This window comes from Diabrotica undecimpunctata, chromosome 1 (genome assembly GCF_040954645.1).
Source record: "Diabrotica undecimpunctata isolate CICGRU chromosome 1, icDiaUnde3, whole genome shotgun sequence".
NCBI lineage: Eukaryota > Metazoa > Arthropoda > Insecta > Coleoptera > Chrysomelidae > Diabrotica > Diabrotica undecimpunctata.
The window spans coordinates 35,826,262-35,845,159 of record NC_092803.1 but is presented as its reverse complement, the minus strand read 5'-3'; the positions used below and the strand labels follow the sequence as shown (position 1 = coordinate 35,845,159).

At 33.0% G+C, this 18,898-nt stretch overlaps 1 protein-coding gene across 1 annotated transcript; it reads right to left on the bottom strand.

Moving 5' to 3' along the window:
- Positions 1–3,691: 3,691 nt before the first annotated feature.
- Positions 3,692–18,839, bottom strand: LOC140447776 (innexin inx2-like). The gene is made up of 4 exons (XM_072540636.1): positions 18,451–18,839; positions 18,167–18,364; positions 13,871–14,007; positions 3,692–7,371 (listed from the first exon to the last, which is right to left on the bottom strand). Exons 1-4 carry the CDS (start codon positions 18,689–18,691, stop codon positions 6,868–6,870), a joined length of 1,080 nt encoding a protein of 359 aa, XP_072396737.1. The 5' UTR covers positions 18,692–18,839; the 3' UTR covers positions 3,692–6,867.
- Positions 18,840–18,898: the final 59 nt, after the last annotated feature.

The following is an 18,898-nucleotide window of genomic DNA, read 5'->3' as shown; positions in this document are numbered from 1 at the left end:
CCCCACGGTTGCTGCATTGGAACACATCAAAAGAGTTTATTTACAAACCCAGATATCACTTGGATACAAAGACATTTATCCAGTTGACTGGGGATGGTGCAAAATTGGAAAGTCTTTGTTTCCAATTAATAATCCCAGTCCACCTGCTCCAGAATTGTTAAAAATTATTTCTTACAACTCCAAAAAATATGCGGCGCTTCTTACGGGTGTCGAAGAGTAGGGTTATTTTGTAACGCAACCTGCGGATCGTGCAGTGGTCATTTATGAAATATTATTTAAATAAAAATTTTTAAACGTTTCATATATTTTAATATATTTTCTTCTTAATTACTAAATTAACTTTTTATGAGTCACACAGCCCTGAAAAAATTGTTTGGGGGATGTGGAACAAATAATATTAATAAAGTTTGAAATATAGTAATTAACTTTATCATAACCATTAAAAAAGATTCTAACTAATTAAAGCTGATAAAAAAATCCATTAGTTTTATGACAATGGGTGGTTTTTAGGGTGGCAAATTTCGCAATAAATAAATAAATACTTAAGTACTCATGAAATGAGATTTCAATTTAGTAATGTATTATTCCAATGATTAAAGTTTCTTAGAACCAATGTTTTAAGGGTTGAAATTTCACAGTCAACCAAAAATTATATCATAAACATTAAACAAACTGTTTTATTTCATTAAACAAACTGTTTAATGAAATAAAAGTAAATATTTTTTCATGATTTTTGATTTAGGAGGTTGTTGTTAAAAGGGTTGAAAAATTGATTAAAATCATAAATCGTGTATATAAATGTTGAAAAACATATATTTTATTTAATTAAATGAGATTCCTTACGCCAGAATGTTTAAATCTGCATTTTTTTACCATTTTTAACAAAATAGGTCGATATCATCCCTAAAATGCAATAAGCGCGAGCCGAGAATATGTCGCTTTTGAAGTTGACGGTAAAATATACTCAATTATATCCCAAGTTTTCATGCAAATCGATGAAGGCTGACTTTTACCTTTATTCACTTTACTATATCTAAAGCTAGGAATATCTTAGTAGCTAGTAATCTTCTGAGATCTACAAAGTTGCTGTGGCCAGATCTCAAAACTACAATGGGTATTGAATTAATTGTAAATGCCAACGATTTGTCTCACTGCGCATTGTGATTTCATTTACGGCCGTTCCCAATAATACTATGTACTACCCATCACTGACACAATTATCAAGGTAATCAATAAACAAGATATCCTTGAGCATTCCAAAATCTTTGATGGCTTTCACTTTCTACTGCTTACTCACCTGACTACCAATTCGACTGCAGTGTGAAGGAAATGTTTCATTCATTGATACAAAAAACACTGTTTATTGCGTTGAAAGAGTTGCAAACAGTGCTCAGAATACCTTGGAATTCCTAATGGACTAGGCCTGTTTTATCTGGTCCATTAGGAATTAAACGAAAGAACTTTGGTGCAGCTGCTTTAATTACTGGATCGCCTTATAAAAAGATCTTGAAGAACTTTTACTCTAAGGCATGCAGAGAATTAAAGAAAACATAAACGCTGGCATTAATTTACACAAAGAACTTAAGCAATAAATTAAATTAAAAAATAAAAGGAAAACAGAAATCGTTTCTTCGGATTCATTAGAGTCTAAGCAAGAAATACCATATGTTGATTCTGAAGATAACGTGGATCAAGGAGAAGAGGATGTGGAATGTATCTACTGCTTTAAATTTTTTTCTTCCGACAAAGCTGGGCTTTGTCGGAAGAATACGGAATGGATACGTTTCTGTAAATGCTACAGAGTGTCATGAAGCTTGCGGTGGAACTAAAGACAACAATAATTCCATCTGCAAATGTTATATGGATGGATTGCCACTAGCTTGTATTCATTATTTTTGTACCTTTCACGATAATTAATATTTACTGAAATAAATGTTATATTTTGTAATTACCAAAATAACAAATAAATTGTTTACATTTTATCTACATGTACATGAAGTATTCGTTTCCCTAATATCGCCAAATAGGCGACTATTTTGTAAACTGGCCAATTTGTTTTTTTTATTAACATTTTATTATCCCCTAAAGGTATCTTATAGAATTATTTCGATACTACCAGAAGATAATACATAATTATACCAGCCAATTACTAAGAACAAAACAAAATTAGAATTATTTTTTTTAAATAGAGGTTGAAAAAAATGTATCTCATATTATACGACTCTTCTCTATTCATAATTAGTATTTAATTAGTAATTAATATTGTTCTGAAGCTATTTTTGTGTGGCATCTTAATATAATTACTACTTTTTATTGGGAATAACCCACAATTTAAGTTTAAAACAAGTTTATTTTTGACGTTTCTATTTCCACTTCGAAAATCGTTTTCAAAATACAAAACATTAATAAATTAATCAAATTTTGATTTTTGTTAAGTACTTAGTGAAAAATTTTTCTAATAATTTAATTCATATTTAGTATAATGGTATTAAAATGTCATTAATCACATAAATTTAATTGTGTATAATACCCATATATTAATATTATATTCATTTCATTTCAACTGACATAAGGCAGTTGATGGAAAAATGCAGGACTAAAGAAACAAACGCTCATATGGTATTCATTGATCTTCATATAATATAGTTCTTCGAGAGATTATGTGCTATTCTTCCAAAAACTGGAACAGTGGAGACAAGCTCTTGAGGAAAAAGATTTAAAACTTAGTAGGACAAAAAAAAGAATATTAGGAATGTTAATTTAAAGATGGAGCTACTACATAAAACGATATCTTTGGTTAGTGAAATGATTGTGGAAAGTACCTAAGATCGATAGTGGTGTCTTATGTGATAGAAACATTCTAATGAAGCTGAAGGGAAAATTCTATATACAGCCATAAGACCAACAAGAAAGAGAAACAACGCATGCATGTGGCCAAAATGAGAATGAAATATGGAGAAATATAATCAGGGAAGCCGACGCGTCATAGAGATAAAGACAAAGAGAATGATGATAATATTCATTGTATTTGCTTTCAATAGAATAAAATTCAAGATTCTTACTGAGCAAATATAGAAAATTAAATAATTTACTTTTCAAGGGATTACTTTTTGATAGAATCAGAAATAAAGAAATAAGAGAAAGACTCAAAATCAAACCAATATTCGACTCAATCAAGGAGAAAAAATTGGTATGGTTCTCACATCTAACCCGGATGGACAATAATAGACAAGTAAAAAGAGTGTGGGACGCCAAACCAATAGGGAAGAACAGAAGAGAGAGACCCATTAAAGAATGGAACAGTGACATCTCGCAGATACTGCAGAGTAAGGGTAAGACTTGGCAGGACGCAACACAGATGGCATCCAATAGGAAGGAATGGAGAAAGTTCGTTAAGAGCTAGGACACCTCAGAAGATTGTAAAATATTGTAATTTAATGAATTGTATTATAAACGGCCCAACACCGAAAGGTACAAATGGGTCTACTGATTAAGTAAGTAAGTACTTTTCAAGGGACGTGGAATTAAATTTTAAAGTAACATTTGTTTGAAACCCACTGTTCATCGCTTAATCCCAATCCGATCATCTTACCTGGTTTTGACATTAGTGAAAACAGTTATATCAAGTTTTATATCGTTCACCATTATTAAAGATAACAAAAAAAGATAAAAGAATACAAGTAAGAAATTAATTAAACTTTATTTGTAAAAAAAACATTAACATTGATAAAGAACAAAAAACTATTTCTACTTACAAAAGATCACAAAAGAATACTGTATGACAACAAATGTATTATATTATAATTATATTTGTCAGAAAGGCTCAATTACGTACAATTTGTACTTCTTGGTATTATAAACGTATTTAAAAAAAATCTTAATGTTTTAACTAAATCTTCTAATTATTCAATCGAGTAATTTTCAATGGTAACAATACAGTATGGCAAATAATAAATCTATACTCATATTCAACGTTTTGAGCAATAACCTAACAAAATATCTATTATTAACATACAAAACATTATTATGAAAACAACATTATTACATTTAAATACTATGATATATCACAGTGTTTTTAATATTGTATAACGAAAACCAAGGAACTGTTTAATTCTTACATTCTCAATTTAGCATTTAACAAAGAAAATAAATAATTCTTTTAAATCTAAAAGAAGATTTCTTCTAAAACTACAAAACGAATAGTAATCTGAATCTACAGATTTAAATAATAAAATGTAGTACGAATATAAAGAATAAAGAAATATCAAACATGTTTCAGTTTTTTAGTGGTAAAAAACTAAATGAAGAGTTTAGCCTGAAAAATTTAATATGTTTTATTATGAGGTATGTCAAATCGGCCCTTTTCAATACAAACTATTCTAACGATCTCAATATTAACACATAGAGGGCTGAATTCCGCCAAACCTAGGATATTCGGTATGAAGCTGATCACTGATAAGCCATATGATAAATATGGAAGTGCTATCTTTGCTTGACCTAGGTTTGACATAACATCATCTGCTAACAGTGAACTCCACAACATATAAATTATTACTATCTGCACACCAAGCTTATCTGCGACTTCTGTATACAAGACCCCTGGGGAAGATTTCATGTTCACTGAACCTGACAATTTGAACTACCATAACAGCAACTTCATTCTTGGAAATTTTAATTATCAAAATACTGCATGGTGAGACAGAGAGACTGATAATAATGTTAGACGGTTGGAGCTATGGGCGTATAATGGACAACCACAACTAATACACGACAAACTTCCCTCCTCTTTTAACAGTGCTTGTTGGAAGAGAGTATACAATCTTTTTGTATTCAGCCAAATAGCAGCTCAGCGTAAAAAGAATATCGGAGACGCAATTATTCGCATCCAACACAAACCACTTGTTTATGCGATGAGCGCTGTAATAACATCACAAGCAACGCCATTTAAAAAGAGATTTAATTTTAACAAAGCAAATTGGGAAAAATTCCGCGAGGATGCCGGACTCACTATGTTCAAGAAATAACTCCTGAATATGTCCCATTGTTCAACCGGTATCAAAACTATATGATGAAGACCCTTTTAGCGATGATAATCACTGAGCTGAAGAAATGTTACTTACTACCATCTCAGATGAACGAAGATCCAAAATGGAGCAATCTCATGGAAAATATTAACATGGCACATAATAGTAGACCTGCTTGGAAACTACTGAAGAAGCTAGGATCCTAGTAAGAGCAAAAAAATACCCAAACGTCACAACTCGTTAAAAATGGTGTAGCGTCTGGAAAAAGGGGCAAAGAAAAACTTAAAATGTGTGAGAGAATGAAACCAGTCAGGCGAGAACGATGCTGGGCTTAGATCCGCCAACCACATAATAAAAAATCCGGGAATTAAAGATCTGCGCACAGAGAAAATTAAGAAGTTTTTAGCAAAACCACTACAATGGCTCCTCCAGATGATGAACAGTTCTGGTCAAACTATGAAGATATTTAAAGTCTGGAGACAAGCTAAAGTCGTTGCCTTGCTTGAACCTGGTAGATCGCAATGACCCCAAAAGCTATCGGCCAATATTTTGCTCTGCCACATGTTAAAAATACTTAAGCGCATTATCCTTAATATAATTTCAACCAGAATAGACGGAAAAATAATAAAAGAACAAAATGGCTTTAAAACGGGAAGGCAATGTGCATCACAAATACTAAATCTTACCCAACAATCTAAAACGAAGCACGGGGTAAAGAGAACATAATGGCACCTACACTGTATAGATTAAGTCAGATAACAAAAATAATTGTGTTGAAATCTGAACGGCTAATTGATACCAATCATGAACGGCAATGAGGTTTGAAAACTGAATATAAAAATTTCATCAAGGATTCCCTAACAAGATATTAATGAAAACTGGAAAAATAACAGGACAGGAATAATATTATAAAATCTGCTTTTCCGTTGTTTTAATTCACAAGTGCACAAAAACAGCGAAAATATGCATTCATATAATTAATTAAGAAAGAAAAAGCATAGAAAAATAGAATATTGCTATAAAAGAAGCTTATAAAAAATATATAGACAAACAGGACAACATAATACAAAAGTAGCAATTATATAAGTAGAAAGAAAAATTTTTAAATGAAAATAAAACAAAACTGCGAGGTTGTGTTCCTTTAATCGGTATACTAAACAAGTCTCTATGAGATGCTCTTGAAGATGCATATAAATGAAAATGAAAAATTGAAAAAACTGAACATAAAAAAATACTGAACATAAATGTCAAAAACACCAAAATAAATCTGCCGCTATACAAAATGTATCCGATGATTATGTTCAAATGTTGGGAATGTAATCTAGGATAAATTATAAAAGAAAAAAACAAAAATTGTAGGTAGATTCTTATCTATTTCCAAGTTATGCAGTGACACAGTTATAGTCAACATTGTTTTCAATTTACCTCCCATATTTTTCACATAACGGTAGGCAACAATTAGTATTTAGGAAGCAAAATCACTGAAAAAAACTAGGGCAATTATTGAATACATTACAAAACGAAAAACAGTCTCAGTAAGCCAGGTAATTTGAGAAAAACACTACAGGTCACGATAAAAGTAAAAAATCCAACGGAAAATGCATGCTAAACAATATAACAGCTTAAGAATAATAGGTATTGTATCAAAATAAATCGAAACACTTTTCGAAAGTATGGTTTGCTCTCATGTATCTTACCAATCTCCACTGATGCCGATACTCTAGAAGAAGAGAAATTACTACTGCATATGAAACTGTTAGAACTGTTAAATGTAGTTTATGATTGATATTTCTAGTATTTATATCAGTCCATTCATACTACTAACTTTCGTTCTATTTTTTTTTTAAATGTCTTGTATTCTGTACTGATATCTAGAAAGCAGCTGTTCATACAAAGAATTAACAATATCTTTGTACAAAACCGGATTGACGTTTTTGCCGAATTTGTACAATACAAAAAAGTCTCCATAGGAAATTTTCTCAATAATAAACTCGGCTTTTTTTCTATCCATTTTTCGAGTTTGAGCTCTTAACAGGTATGTCCTGAATGAAGGAAGAAATACAAACAGTCCCCTGTAGACAACACATAACACAGAAATAATTAATAAAATATAAAACCAGTACCACAGGATAAGGAAGACTTTTTCATTTAATACATTTAGAGGTAGTATACAGAGAGCATCCAAAAGTTGAACATCTCCGGAAGGTCCGTATTTATAGTAGGTACACTTAGCGATTTTTGGAAAAACTCTGTTCATGGGATTAATAGTTTTATAAGTAGCATGGTTTATTCCATATGCAGAGAATTCTCCTGTTACCAGCCAGTCCATGAAATAGATGTTTGCTATCTACATAAAGAAAATTCAAAAATAATTTTGTGAAACAGTGAAAAAATTAAATAAACAAATGACTGGACGCCAAGTGAGCAAAGTTGAGAACCCGATTTTCTTTGATTTCATTACAGTCATTAAATTTCTATTTTCCCTAACAGCTTAAAGGTTTTTCAGTCCAGATTTCGTAGAAAAATTTAGACAAACAACACAATTTTCATAATTTTTTTAACAGATTTTTCGTTTTTTTTTTCATTTGAACTATTGAAACTATAATTATTACAAAAAGCGAAATATGTACAACTAAAAAGGTTTTGAAACTGTTTTTTTGTGGCATGTAGAAATAAATATTATGTTTCTATTGGATTAAGCCAGAATTTATTGTAATGTAAATTACATTTTATAGTAAGTTGTTATTTGAAGTTTCAAATTCTACGCCGGAAATCGTTTTCATAAAAGATTGTTTTAAAATAGTATCATCCTAAGGGTAGTGATATCATCCTGAGGTTACAAACATCACCTTCAGAATTATCAACTAAAAGCTGGCTATATGGCTACAAGACCGAGGCCAAGTAAGTCAAACGTCAATTTGAAAAACAATATCCGCCATGCAACTTGGTTATAACAGCTCACTATTTTAAAAGAATCTTTTTCGAAAACGATTTCTGAAAACCGAAACGTCAAATAACAATAATTATAAAATGTAAGTTTTTGGAAGCATAGCTTTCTTATCGCAAGAATGCATTGATCGGTTCAAAGGATTACGAAGAGTAGCAAACGTAGTCCCATGCGTGGTTCTTAATAAAATAAACTAAAATGAAAATAAAATAATCGAATCGAATTAAATTCCATGCATAGACGATAAGAAAGCCATGCTTCCCCTCACTCCCGGAGTGACAAATGCCGTTTTTTCATTACAATTAATTGTGGCTCACCTAATCCAATATGAACATTATACTTAATTTAAAAATACACTGCGCGCCATTAAAAAGAAGCCACCTAAAATTTTGGGCATTTTTTAATTTTTAAGAATCCTACAAGAAATTGATTGTCATTAGATGTTTGTGTAATGTTTAAGAATATGTTCTAAAGTTGTATGCAACCATTTCTTAAATAACAAATGTAAAAAAAAGTTCTGCCAAAATGATGATTTTAATGGAAAATTTTAAAAATTAACATTATAAATTTTTTGTTTTCTTTATAAAAATTACAATAAAGTCGTGATTCTTAATATTCTATATTACCACATCTATTTTGAATTACACTCCTCATTCGACTTGGCATTGAACTGATTAAATTCTGGATGTTTTCTTACGGAAAAGCTTCCCATTCTTCCATGAGCGCCAATCGAAGCTGCTCACGATTTATTGGAGCAGGTATTCTGTTTCTTACTCTTCGTTTGAGTTGGTCCCAAACATGCTCAATCGGGTTCAAAGCTGGGCTTTGAGCCAGCCAATTCATTTTTGGCACACCGACGGTTTCCAGGTATTGCGTTACCATCCTGGCTACGAGTGGCCACACGTTGTCTTGCATGAAAATAAAGTTTTCGCCCACAAACCCAGCAAAAGACATTGCATGGTCGTCGAGAATTTCGGTAATGTATCGGTGAGCATTCAACGCTGCTCTATTAATAAACACGAGATCAGTACAGCCTTCGAATGAAATGCCTGCCAAAACATTCTAGAGCCTCCTGCAAAAGCAACATGTGCTCGTTGAGCTAAGCAGCGTATCGGTCCCCAGGTCTGCTGTACGTTTTGATGCGACCGTCTGATCCATAAAGAACCATCCTGGACTTATCACTAAACAAAACATTTTTTCAATCTCCTATCGTCCAATGCTCGTGGTCTCTAGCAAACTCAAGTTGGTGTTGTCGATGTGCTGCTGTTAACAAAGGTCCTGTTGCTGGGCAGCGAGCCCCTAGATCACATTCTATTAATCCTCTTCTCACTGCAGAAGTGCTTAATGTCCACCCGTGAGCATTTTAAAAACGGTTTTGGATTGCTCTAGCCGTAAGAACCGATTTTGGAAAGAAGTGTATTGTAAAGAACGGTCTTCTCTGGCCGTCGTGATTCTTCTCGTGCCTGGTCCTGATCGTCGTATGTGAGATCCAGTGTCTACGAATCGTTGGTATGTTTTTTTGGACCATACAACGACTGACTCCAAGCTTTCTGGCCACTTCCTTTTGACTTATTCCATTATCAATCAAAGTAACAATTTGAACAGATCTAGCAAATCTCTCAGCCATAGTTTTAAACTTAAAAATTGCACGAGTTCACTCTTTGAGCAACTATACACTAATGAAAGATTTTTGAAAAACAGAACAGCCATATTCCAAGAAAAACAACGTATAGGTAAAACAAACACTCCTGACCATGGAGCTGCGCGAAGGCGGAGTCAAATTCACGTAAAGGCAGAAAGGTTCTATTGTAAGTGGAATTATACAGTGCACAGTACAATGCGTTTTACATGGAAGTGGGGACTAAACCAAATTTCGTCTACTGCGCCGTGGTCAGGAGTGCTTGCACTATCTCTACAAACAACACGTGCATTCTCCGAAATCCTTTACCCCTACTATAAATTTGCGAACTTATTACCCTTAATTGACCTCTTCGGTACCCAGTGGCGGTACCTAAAAGTGTTTCTGCATCGTGGGGGTTTATTTACAGTAATTAAAAATTGCATAAACTTAAAATTATTGAAAAATTCTCTTTTTAATGACGGGCAGTGTATTTGTTAAAATTTTCTGGAGTATTTTAATCTCAGCTCATAAAATGTTATCATTTTGAGAAACCCGAAAAAACGGATAAAATAGTAAGATATTCAGTAAATTTTACGTTTTTTTCTTTTTTTTTATGTATGGTTAATGCGCGCCACACTTTAACCTTATCCATAATGCATTAATTTTAAAGAACATTCTAGAGTAAAGTTAATTTTTCAAAATGAAACTCAATATATTCTAATCCATAATTTTGCTAAAAATTTAAAAACCTTTGAAGTGCCTCTAACTCACCCACCACACTGAAAATTTGCGGAAGTATTTTTTTTATGAAAAATAATAAATTTTATACAAAATTTATATATATACAAAATTTCATAGAAATCGAAGAGTTCTTCTTTTTATTTACTTGGCGTCGAATTACTAAAACACAACATTCCGCTTGATAAACCAATTTATATTCTAAACCTGCCCTCAAAATTAATTGGATAAAATTTTGCTGAGAATGTCAATTTTGAGACCCCAAAAAGATGCTAAGAAGTTTGCCACTCCTAACCCCTGGTTTCCCCTAAAACCGACCCTCATAGAGGGGAGAGAAACGAAAAAAATCAATTTACCAAGAATCAGCTCTGGAGAAAAAATGTCTCAAACCAAATGTCACTGAGATAATATTGAACAAAAATTTTTAGGAGTACTACAGAACACTGTAGAATCAACCGTTCTCTCATAGACAACGCTTGAAGCGACCGGCGGTTTTAAAAGTGTTACGCGTGCGAAATTATTTTTTTGATGAAAGTTTTATGAACTCGATGGTAAAAATTTGATACTATTTGATCAGTGTCCTACCGACGAAAATTAAAATGACTTTTAAAGATGAAAAGTGCAGCTTTCGTACACAATTTTTGCATTTTGCCGTAAATAGTAAAAATCGTTAAAAGTAGAAAACTTTGAAGAACCGTATCTTGCTTAAAATTAGTCCAAGAGCCTTTTACAGTAGACCAGTTTAAAGGTAATTAGTTTTTCTTCTAATTTAATGTACCATTGCATATACCTAAAACTGCATATAAAAGAGTTGTAGAACAATTTTTGCGAAAAAATAGGGAAAACGTCCCAAAAATGGTATGTGTGGAAAACTTTGAAAAATCATTTCTCAGATACTGTAAACCCCAAAGACTTTTGACAAAAATGTCACTTTGAAGAGGAAGGATAAAACTTTTTTTTTCTGCACAACAATGCTTATATTATAACCTTTTGGAAAAAAGTTATGGGTCATAAAAGAAAAATCGTGTGTGTTTGTTTTTTTCCTTCGTTTTCCTTTTTTTTTATCAAATTTCAGTTTCCGTATTTTTGTCAAAAAAAAAGGTGAAATTTCAATAGTAAATTTAATTTTGAACAACTGTTCTGTAGATGTACATGTACGAAAAATGCATAGAATTCACCCAAATGCACCCAAGTGTTTAGGGACAAATTCACCCCTTTTTCAAAAACGTACCTCTTTAAATGGTAGCACTCCGTGATTTTTTTATATTTGGTGGTTCATTGACTAGGTGAAACAATAAAACCCCTTTAAAGTTGTAGTTCCTTTCTAAAGTACATAACCTATTATAGCATTATCTAAGTACATAGGATATTAGACAATGAGAAATGGACTAACAGAAATTACCATCTGGAATATGAAGAATTGTTGTTTGGAGGGCAGTTTCGACCTTTTTCTTCAATTGGAATTCTTTGAGGAGTGATTTCACAAACGCAAAAATTAAGGCCTTTGGGTAGAAGAGTATTTTCTGCAAATTACAAATCTAATGAAAAAATAAATTGATAACTAAATTATTGACAAAGGGATGAGATGATGAAACAGGGAAAGATTGGATTTTTTCTTAGAAGCAAATTTGGAGTTTTTTTTGTCTTAATAGTGTGAAGTGTGAAGATCTTACAAAAACCGCAATGAAGTAAAATATAAAGAAACCCAGAGAACCATCCGAAACAAAATCAGGAAAACCAAAGAAGAATGGATGAACGCACATGTGAGGAACTGAGGAACTATCAATACTTGATATATTAACATCGGAAGTTTCAAAAACGATCAATACGGCAAAGCCACGAAATGCGTCAGATCCAGATGAGATATATGTAGAGATAACAAAACTTATCAATGAAGAAAATCTTCAGTCCTTAACACTACTGTTTAACAAAATATATACCTATGGAATCTTCCCAGAAGACTGGCTTAGATCGACATTTATATATATACCCAAGAAAAATAAAGCAAATAGATGCTCACAGTTCAGATTAATTAGCCTGATGAGCCATTTTCTGAAAATTTTACACAAAATTGTACATCAACGTATATACAGAGAATGCAAAAGAAATCTGAGTGACAACCAATTTGGATTTCGTATGGGGCTTGGTACGAGGGAGGCATTATTTGGCATCCAGATAGTACAACAAAAATGCCGAGATCAACGAAAAGACGTGTTTCTCTATTTTATCGACTACGAAAAAGCTTTTGATCGAGTAAAACACACAGAACTCATAGAAACTGTAACACAACATGGTATAGACCATAACACGGTGGCCCATATTGGGATTAAATGGCGTCGATTTAAATAGACAATCATATGACAGCAGAAATGTCAATAAAAAGAGGAGTTCGCCAGGGCTGTGTACTTTCTCCATTATTGTTTAATATATATTCCAAAAAGATGTTCCAAAATGCCCTCGACAATATTGAAGAAGGAATAAAAATCAACGGAGAATATGTAAACAACTTAAGATACGCAGACTATATCGTCATGATTGCGGACAGTGCTGAGGGTTTGCAACGACTTTTGAATGTCATAACTAGAGGGGGAGATAGCTTGGGGCTGAATATACACACAAATAAAACAAAAGTAATGGCCGTTACACGTGCACCAAATGCCGACATTAATATTCGTATCTACAACAAACAGATAGAACCGGTACAAAAATTCAAGTATCTGGGTTGACTACGAAGTTGAAATACGTGCTCTTATAGAGTATGCTAGGTCCGCTTTTCAAAGAATGAAAAATTCCTAATAAACTCAACCTTATCGTTTGATATCCGGTACCAATTTGTAAAAACATTCATTTATTCCATATTGCTATACGGAGTGGAAACATGGACTCTCGGAATCACAAGTATGAGACATGTAGAAGCCTTTGAGATGTGGGTTTTTCGAAGGACTGAAGATCTCTTGGACATAGCACATGGCCAACAACGAGATGCTGAGAAGAATGGGGACTGAGAGAGAACTCCTAAATATTGTAAAAACCAGAAAAACGAGTTATCTAGGACATATTTACAGAGGAGAAAAATACAAATTTCTACAACTGATAATGGAACGGAAAGTGGAAGGAAGAAGAGGTCCAGGAAAAAGAAAATGCTCCTGCCTGAAAAATGTAAGAGACTGGACAGGCATGGATACACATTCGATACTAAGAACAGCTCAAGATAGAAAGCAATTTGCTGTAGTTATAGCCAACCTTCAGTAATGGAGAGGGCACATTAAGAAGAAGTGTAAAGTAAGGTTTTTCTGTTTGTGTATAAGAGATACAATCTAAAAATGACAATTTATCACCATTTAAATTACTGGAAAGCTCTAAACAAATTTGTTGAATATTTGGCATGACGTTGATAAAGTATATTTATGACACTTTAAATCTATGACTTATACTGATAATTATTTTGCTATTATTGCATGATGGTTGACAAATGCTAGATACCAGAAGGGTATTCAAAAACAAGAAATACTAAATGAAAATTTAATTTAATATACTTACCACATTTAACATATTGAGGACTTCACAAAAGCAGTACCTAAATGTATACATATTGTGTATATATGTGCTTCCTAAAAAATTTGCTATTAATTTATCTCTTTCGGTTTGATTCCATTTATCAGAAACAAGTGGCCCTCCTAAAATACAATGAGTATTAACAGTAAATTAACAATCTTCTTTTACCAGGAACAAATTTGAGAAGTATTTAAGTAATAACTTATTAAGGTTGCCAGTTCTGAGTTAGACTGTATCATGTATCCATTTCTAAATTTTGTTCTAGTCTTTCTTATAGAATTTATTCTAGTAATATGCAGGCTATGTTAATAAAATAGAATTTGGTTAATTGTTCAGATTTTTGGGTTAAATATTTATATTTTTTATTTTAAGATAGAATAAATTTTGTGTTTATGTTTGATATTTCCACATCCCTTTTACTAATTATCCAGTGTGGTCCAGATATTTATATTACCTAACACTTAGTACATCAGAATTATGTGCACCATATCAAAAGTAGATAACAGAGACAACAGCTCAATTCTCATTGGTCATTTATCATCATCATGCAACCTCTTGTGTCCACTGCTGGACATAGGTCTCTCCCATTTTTTGCCACTCTTCACGGTTCTGTGCGCCTTATTGCCATTTCTTGGATATTCGTTTAATGTCGTCCATCGAGCGTGTTGGTGGTCGTCCTCTGCTGTGTTTGTCTTCTCTTGGACGCCAGTCAATTAGTCTTCTGGTCCATCTTGACCACGTGACCTACACAATTCCATTTCAGCTTGGCTATAAATTCGACATCAGTGATACCTGTTCTTTTCCTTAGGTCTTGGTTCCTTATTTTGTCTTTTTTTGTCACGCCGAGAATCGATCTTTCCATGCGCCTTTATGCCACTCGCATTTTTAGTACGGTTGTTTTTGTGAGAGTGAGAATTTCTGCTCCGTATGTCATAATGGGAAGAACGCGTTGGTCAAATGTCTTCCGTTTCATAGCTATCGGGATGTTGCTCTTAAAGATGTCTCTTAGTGAACCATACGCCGCCCAAGCAAGTGTTATTTGTCGTTGGAATTCACAGGTCTAATTATTCTTGCTTATTCTGATTTCATGACAGAGATATATGTACTTTTCCGTCCATTCTACCACTTGATTTTGGATGGTTAGGTGATCGCTGGGAACTAAATTTGTCATAAATTTGGTCTTACTCATGTTCATTTTTAGACCTATTGTTGAAGATCCGTTTTCTAATTCTTGTAGCATTTGTTGTGCTTCACGCAGATCTTAGGTAATAAGTACTATATCGTCGGCAAAACGCAGATGATTGAGCATTTCCCCGTTTATTTTTATTCCTCTATTTTCCCACTTTAGCATTTTAAAGGCGTATTCGAGGACCGTTATAAATAATTTAGGTTAAAGAGTGTCGCTCTGTCTCATACCTCGCTTGATATGAATTTCTCTGGTGGTATCATGTAGCTTTACACGCATTGTAACGTTTTGGTACAATGTTTGTACTGACGTTGTAAGCCGGTAGTCTATTCTACTATTGTTCAGAGCTGTTATAATGCTGTCTAATTCCATGGTATCGAATGCTTTGAAGTCTACGAAGATAAGTACCAGTGATCCATTATATTCTATCGATTTTTATATTAAGGTTTTTACTGTTTGTAGGTGATCGTTTGTTCCGAATTTTGAGCGGAATCCGGCTTGTTCTCGGGGCTGGTAGAAATCCAACTTTTTTCTAGTCTTGTAATTATTCGGGTAAACATTTTATAGATGTGGTTCAATAAGCTGATTGGTCTATAGTTTTCTAGGTGCACCTTGTCTCCTTTCTTGTGTAGTAAAATTGTTACTGCATTGTTCCTTGTTTCTGGTATGCAACAGTCTGTTAGACAAAGGTTAAACAAAATGTTTATTTGGTTGAGAAGGGCACATCCGCCCTGTGGATATGCCCATCTTTATAGCTTCTATTACGACTCCATCTTCTCCTGATGCTTTGTTGTTTTTCATCTTTTTAATTGCGTCTTGGATTTCGCTTAGTGTGATCTCTGGCATGAGCTCTGAACCCTGGTTGATGATTTTGCATGATGCAGCGGCTTCCAAGTTCGTTTGGTCTTCTCTTTGACTTGTTTATAGTTCTTGATAGAAGTCTTCAACTATGTGTAGTACTTCTCTATTTGATATGGGGGCTCCTTCTTTGTTCTTTAGTTTGTGAATATCACATTTTCCATTGTTTACCCGTCTTCTCAGGACTTTCAGACTTTTATTCTCTTCTATAGTTCGGTGGACCTTTTCATTCTTAAATTTTCTTAAATCTTTCCTTATAGCTTTTGATATTTCTTTATTTATTTTTCGTAGTTTTTCTTTTCTAGTTTCCATTAATTGCTTTGTTTCAATGGTTTTTTTTCGTTTTGGAGTGTTTTAGGGCAGCATTTTACTTGAGCCTCTCGAATATCTTCTATGATATTTTCGTTTAGGGTATTTACATTATTTATGCATTCGTTTTGTTAAAGGACTTTATTGATATTGTCTTGGTATTCATTTAAATTCGTTGGGACGTTCCATATCGGGTTGGCATTCTTCCTAATCATTTTGGATTTTTCTGTTATTAAGTCTAATTTTAGTTTGGCTCTTACTATTCTATGATCACTACCTGTGGTAAAGCTATTAAGACTGTGACATCGTTAAATATATGCTTTTGTCACTGATTATGTAATCTACCTCGTTTCTGATCTTGCCATCTGGGTTTTCCATGTCCATCTTCTTTGGTCTTTTTTAAAGAAGAAACTATTCATCTGGTATATATTTTGTTGTAATAGAAATTCTAGTAGTGTTTGTCCACTTTGATCCAAATTTACCTAGTGCTGTTTCCTGTTCATCCTACTTTAGACCGATCTTTGCATTAAAGTCGCCGCATATAATCGTGTAGTGTGTTGGTTTTACTTTCAGTGCCGTTGAGATATCATCGTAAAATTCTTCAATCTGCTCATCCGGATGGTCCGTTGTTAGAGCATATACTTGAATAATCTTTATTTTATACCTTCGACTTAGCTTTATGATTAAATAGGCTACTCTTGTGGATATGTTTCTTGTAATTACTATGTTATCTGCAAGTCTTTTGTATATACAGTTTCACTACCTATACTGTAAAATATATGGCCTGATTTTAGTATTGTCAGGTTTTCTCCATGTCGTCTTACTTCACTGACACCAATGATATCCCATTTTACTTTTGACATTTTGACATCTCGATTTCCATTTCAGTGACATTTTCTTCAGATAATAATGTTCTGGCATTGTAGGTACAGATAAAGAGTGTTAAAGGTTTTTTCGTCTTTTGCATCGTCAGTTTTTTGTCCCCCACTCCCCCCACCCCACAGAATCCTTGGGGGACAGACTTATAAATCAGGGTCAGACTTTCGATTTATCCGTTTTTGATTTAAAATCTGACATTTTGTTGGGAGGTATTTGCCTTCAAACACCATGCTAGCAAGGCAGGAGTTTTTAATTCAACCACTCGTTGTAAATACCTTATACTATCCCTAAAATCAGGGGATGCAAACTCCACCATCTTCACTGTACTGAAAATATTCTTCAATGCCTTGTATGCTGTTATGGACTTCATCTGTGACCCTGAACAAGGGACCCTTAACAGGTGCTAGCTTCCTGGGTCAAGAAGCTCCTGGAATATGCGGATTGCAGGGATTGATTCACTTTCCCTGATAGGACTATTCAATAGAATCCAAGTTCCGAGTTCCTACCCGCTACCTGCCATTTGGTCATTAGTTCCTCATATTTCTTGTACTCCTTGTAGTGTTTAAATATTTCTTTAACATAGCAGGGATGCTACTTTTATATGAAATAAAATCTAAATAAAAAATTAAAACATATTTCTAAATTTCACCTAATGAAAATACTCTTTTTGAGTAATTTTTTAAGGTTTATTAATAACAATAAATAAAAGGATAATTAAAGAAGGTTGTGAAATAGAAAATTAAAACTGACTTAATAATAAATTCAGTTTATGCTGCTGAAAAAAAACACTCAAAAATGATATCCAAACCCAAAATATGTATGAAATTGACAAAGGTTATTATATTAGTATATAAATTTTGCAGATGCTATTAGGGATTAAATAATTAATATAAACAGTTTGTGTCTTTTGCAATCTGCTTATAGATACAGGTAGAAATAAAAGATCTATTGGAAACCAGAATATCTGATGAACTAAAAATATATGTAAGGCATTACTAAATAGATAAAGATGCAGAAATGCATATTAATTTATTGGTTTACTATCTTACCAAACTCCCCTACAAGTTCTTTTAGTCTTCCTGCTTCACAAGCTTTCCATAAATATCTGGGCAAATAAAACAGAACTGCTTGGAATCCAAAAATTAGACAAATCCATTGGTAATAAGTTTGGCGGGATGTAGGGCTATCTTTTCTCTGAGGCTCATTTGCTTTGGAACTAATTAGTCCCAAACCAGGTACACGAGAATCTAGAACAAAAGGCATTATTATTAATTTATTAATTTGTACAGTCGGATTTTAGCAAGTATTTATTATTATTTTCTTTCCAACCTACCACCTAAATTTTCTTCCACAATAAAAGTTCCATGTATCCAACAGAAGGTATCTATAATGTCTTTTCTTTGTTCTACATCGCAATCAATGGGTTCTCCAAAATATTGTTTGCTTGTTAATAATATGGAGAACCCCGCTAACAACATTACAGTAATTTTATAATGTAACTTAAATACATTATTGTCGGTATGAACAGTTCCTAATTTAATCAAAGTCTGAATACTTCTGAAAATATCAATCATTTTGAAAAACTGATTGCAGCAGTAGTATTAATTTCAATTCCAGAATTCATATAAAAATTAAGGAAAAAAATATTCACAAAAGAAACTTAAAAAAACGTTAAGATCAAAATCAAATCAAAATTTACATCAACTTGCCTACTTCTCTTCTGCTTTTTTAACTGAATGGATTATCTTCTTCTTTCCGATGAGGATACCTACAATCTACAT

Excerpts from the sequence above, each read along its gene's own strand:
- LOC140447776 (XM_072540636.1), bottom strand. The coding sequence starts at position 18,691 with ATGATTGATATTTTCAGAAGTATTCAGACTTTGATTAAATTAGGAACT. Across the intron at positions 18,365-18,450 it reads TGTGGAAGAAAATTTAGGTG|ATTCTCGTGTACCTGGTTTG; the intron begins GTAGGTTGGAAA and ends CTTTTGTTCTAG. Across the intron at positions 14,008-18,166 it reads AGAACTTGTAGGGGAGTTTG|GAGGGCCACTTGTTTCTGAT; the intron begins GTAAGATAGTAA and ends ATTGTATTTTAG.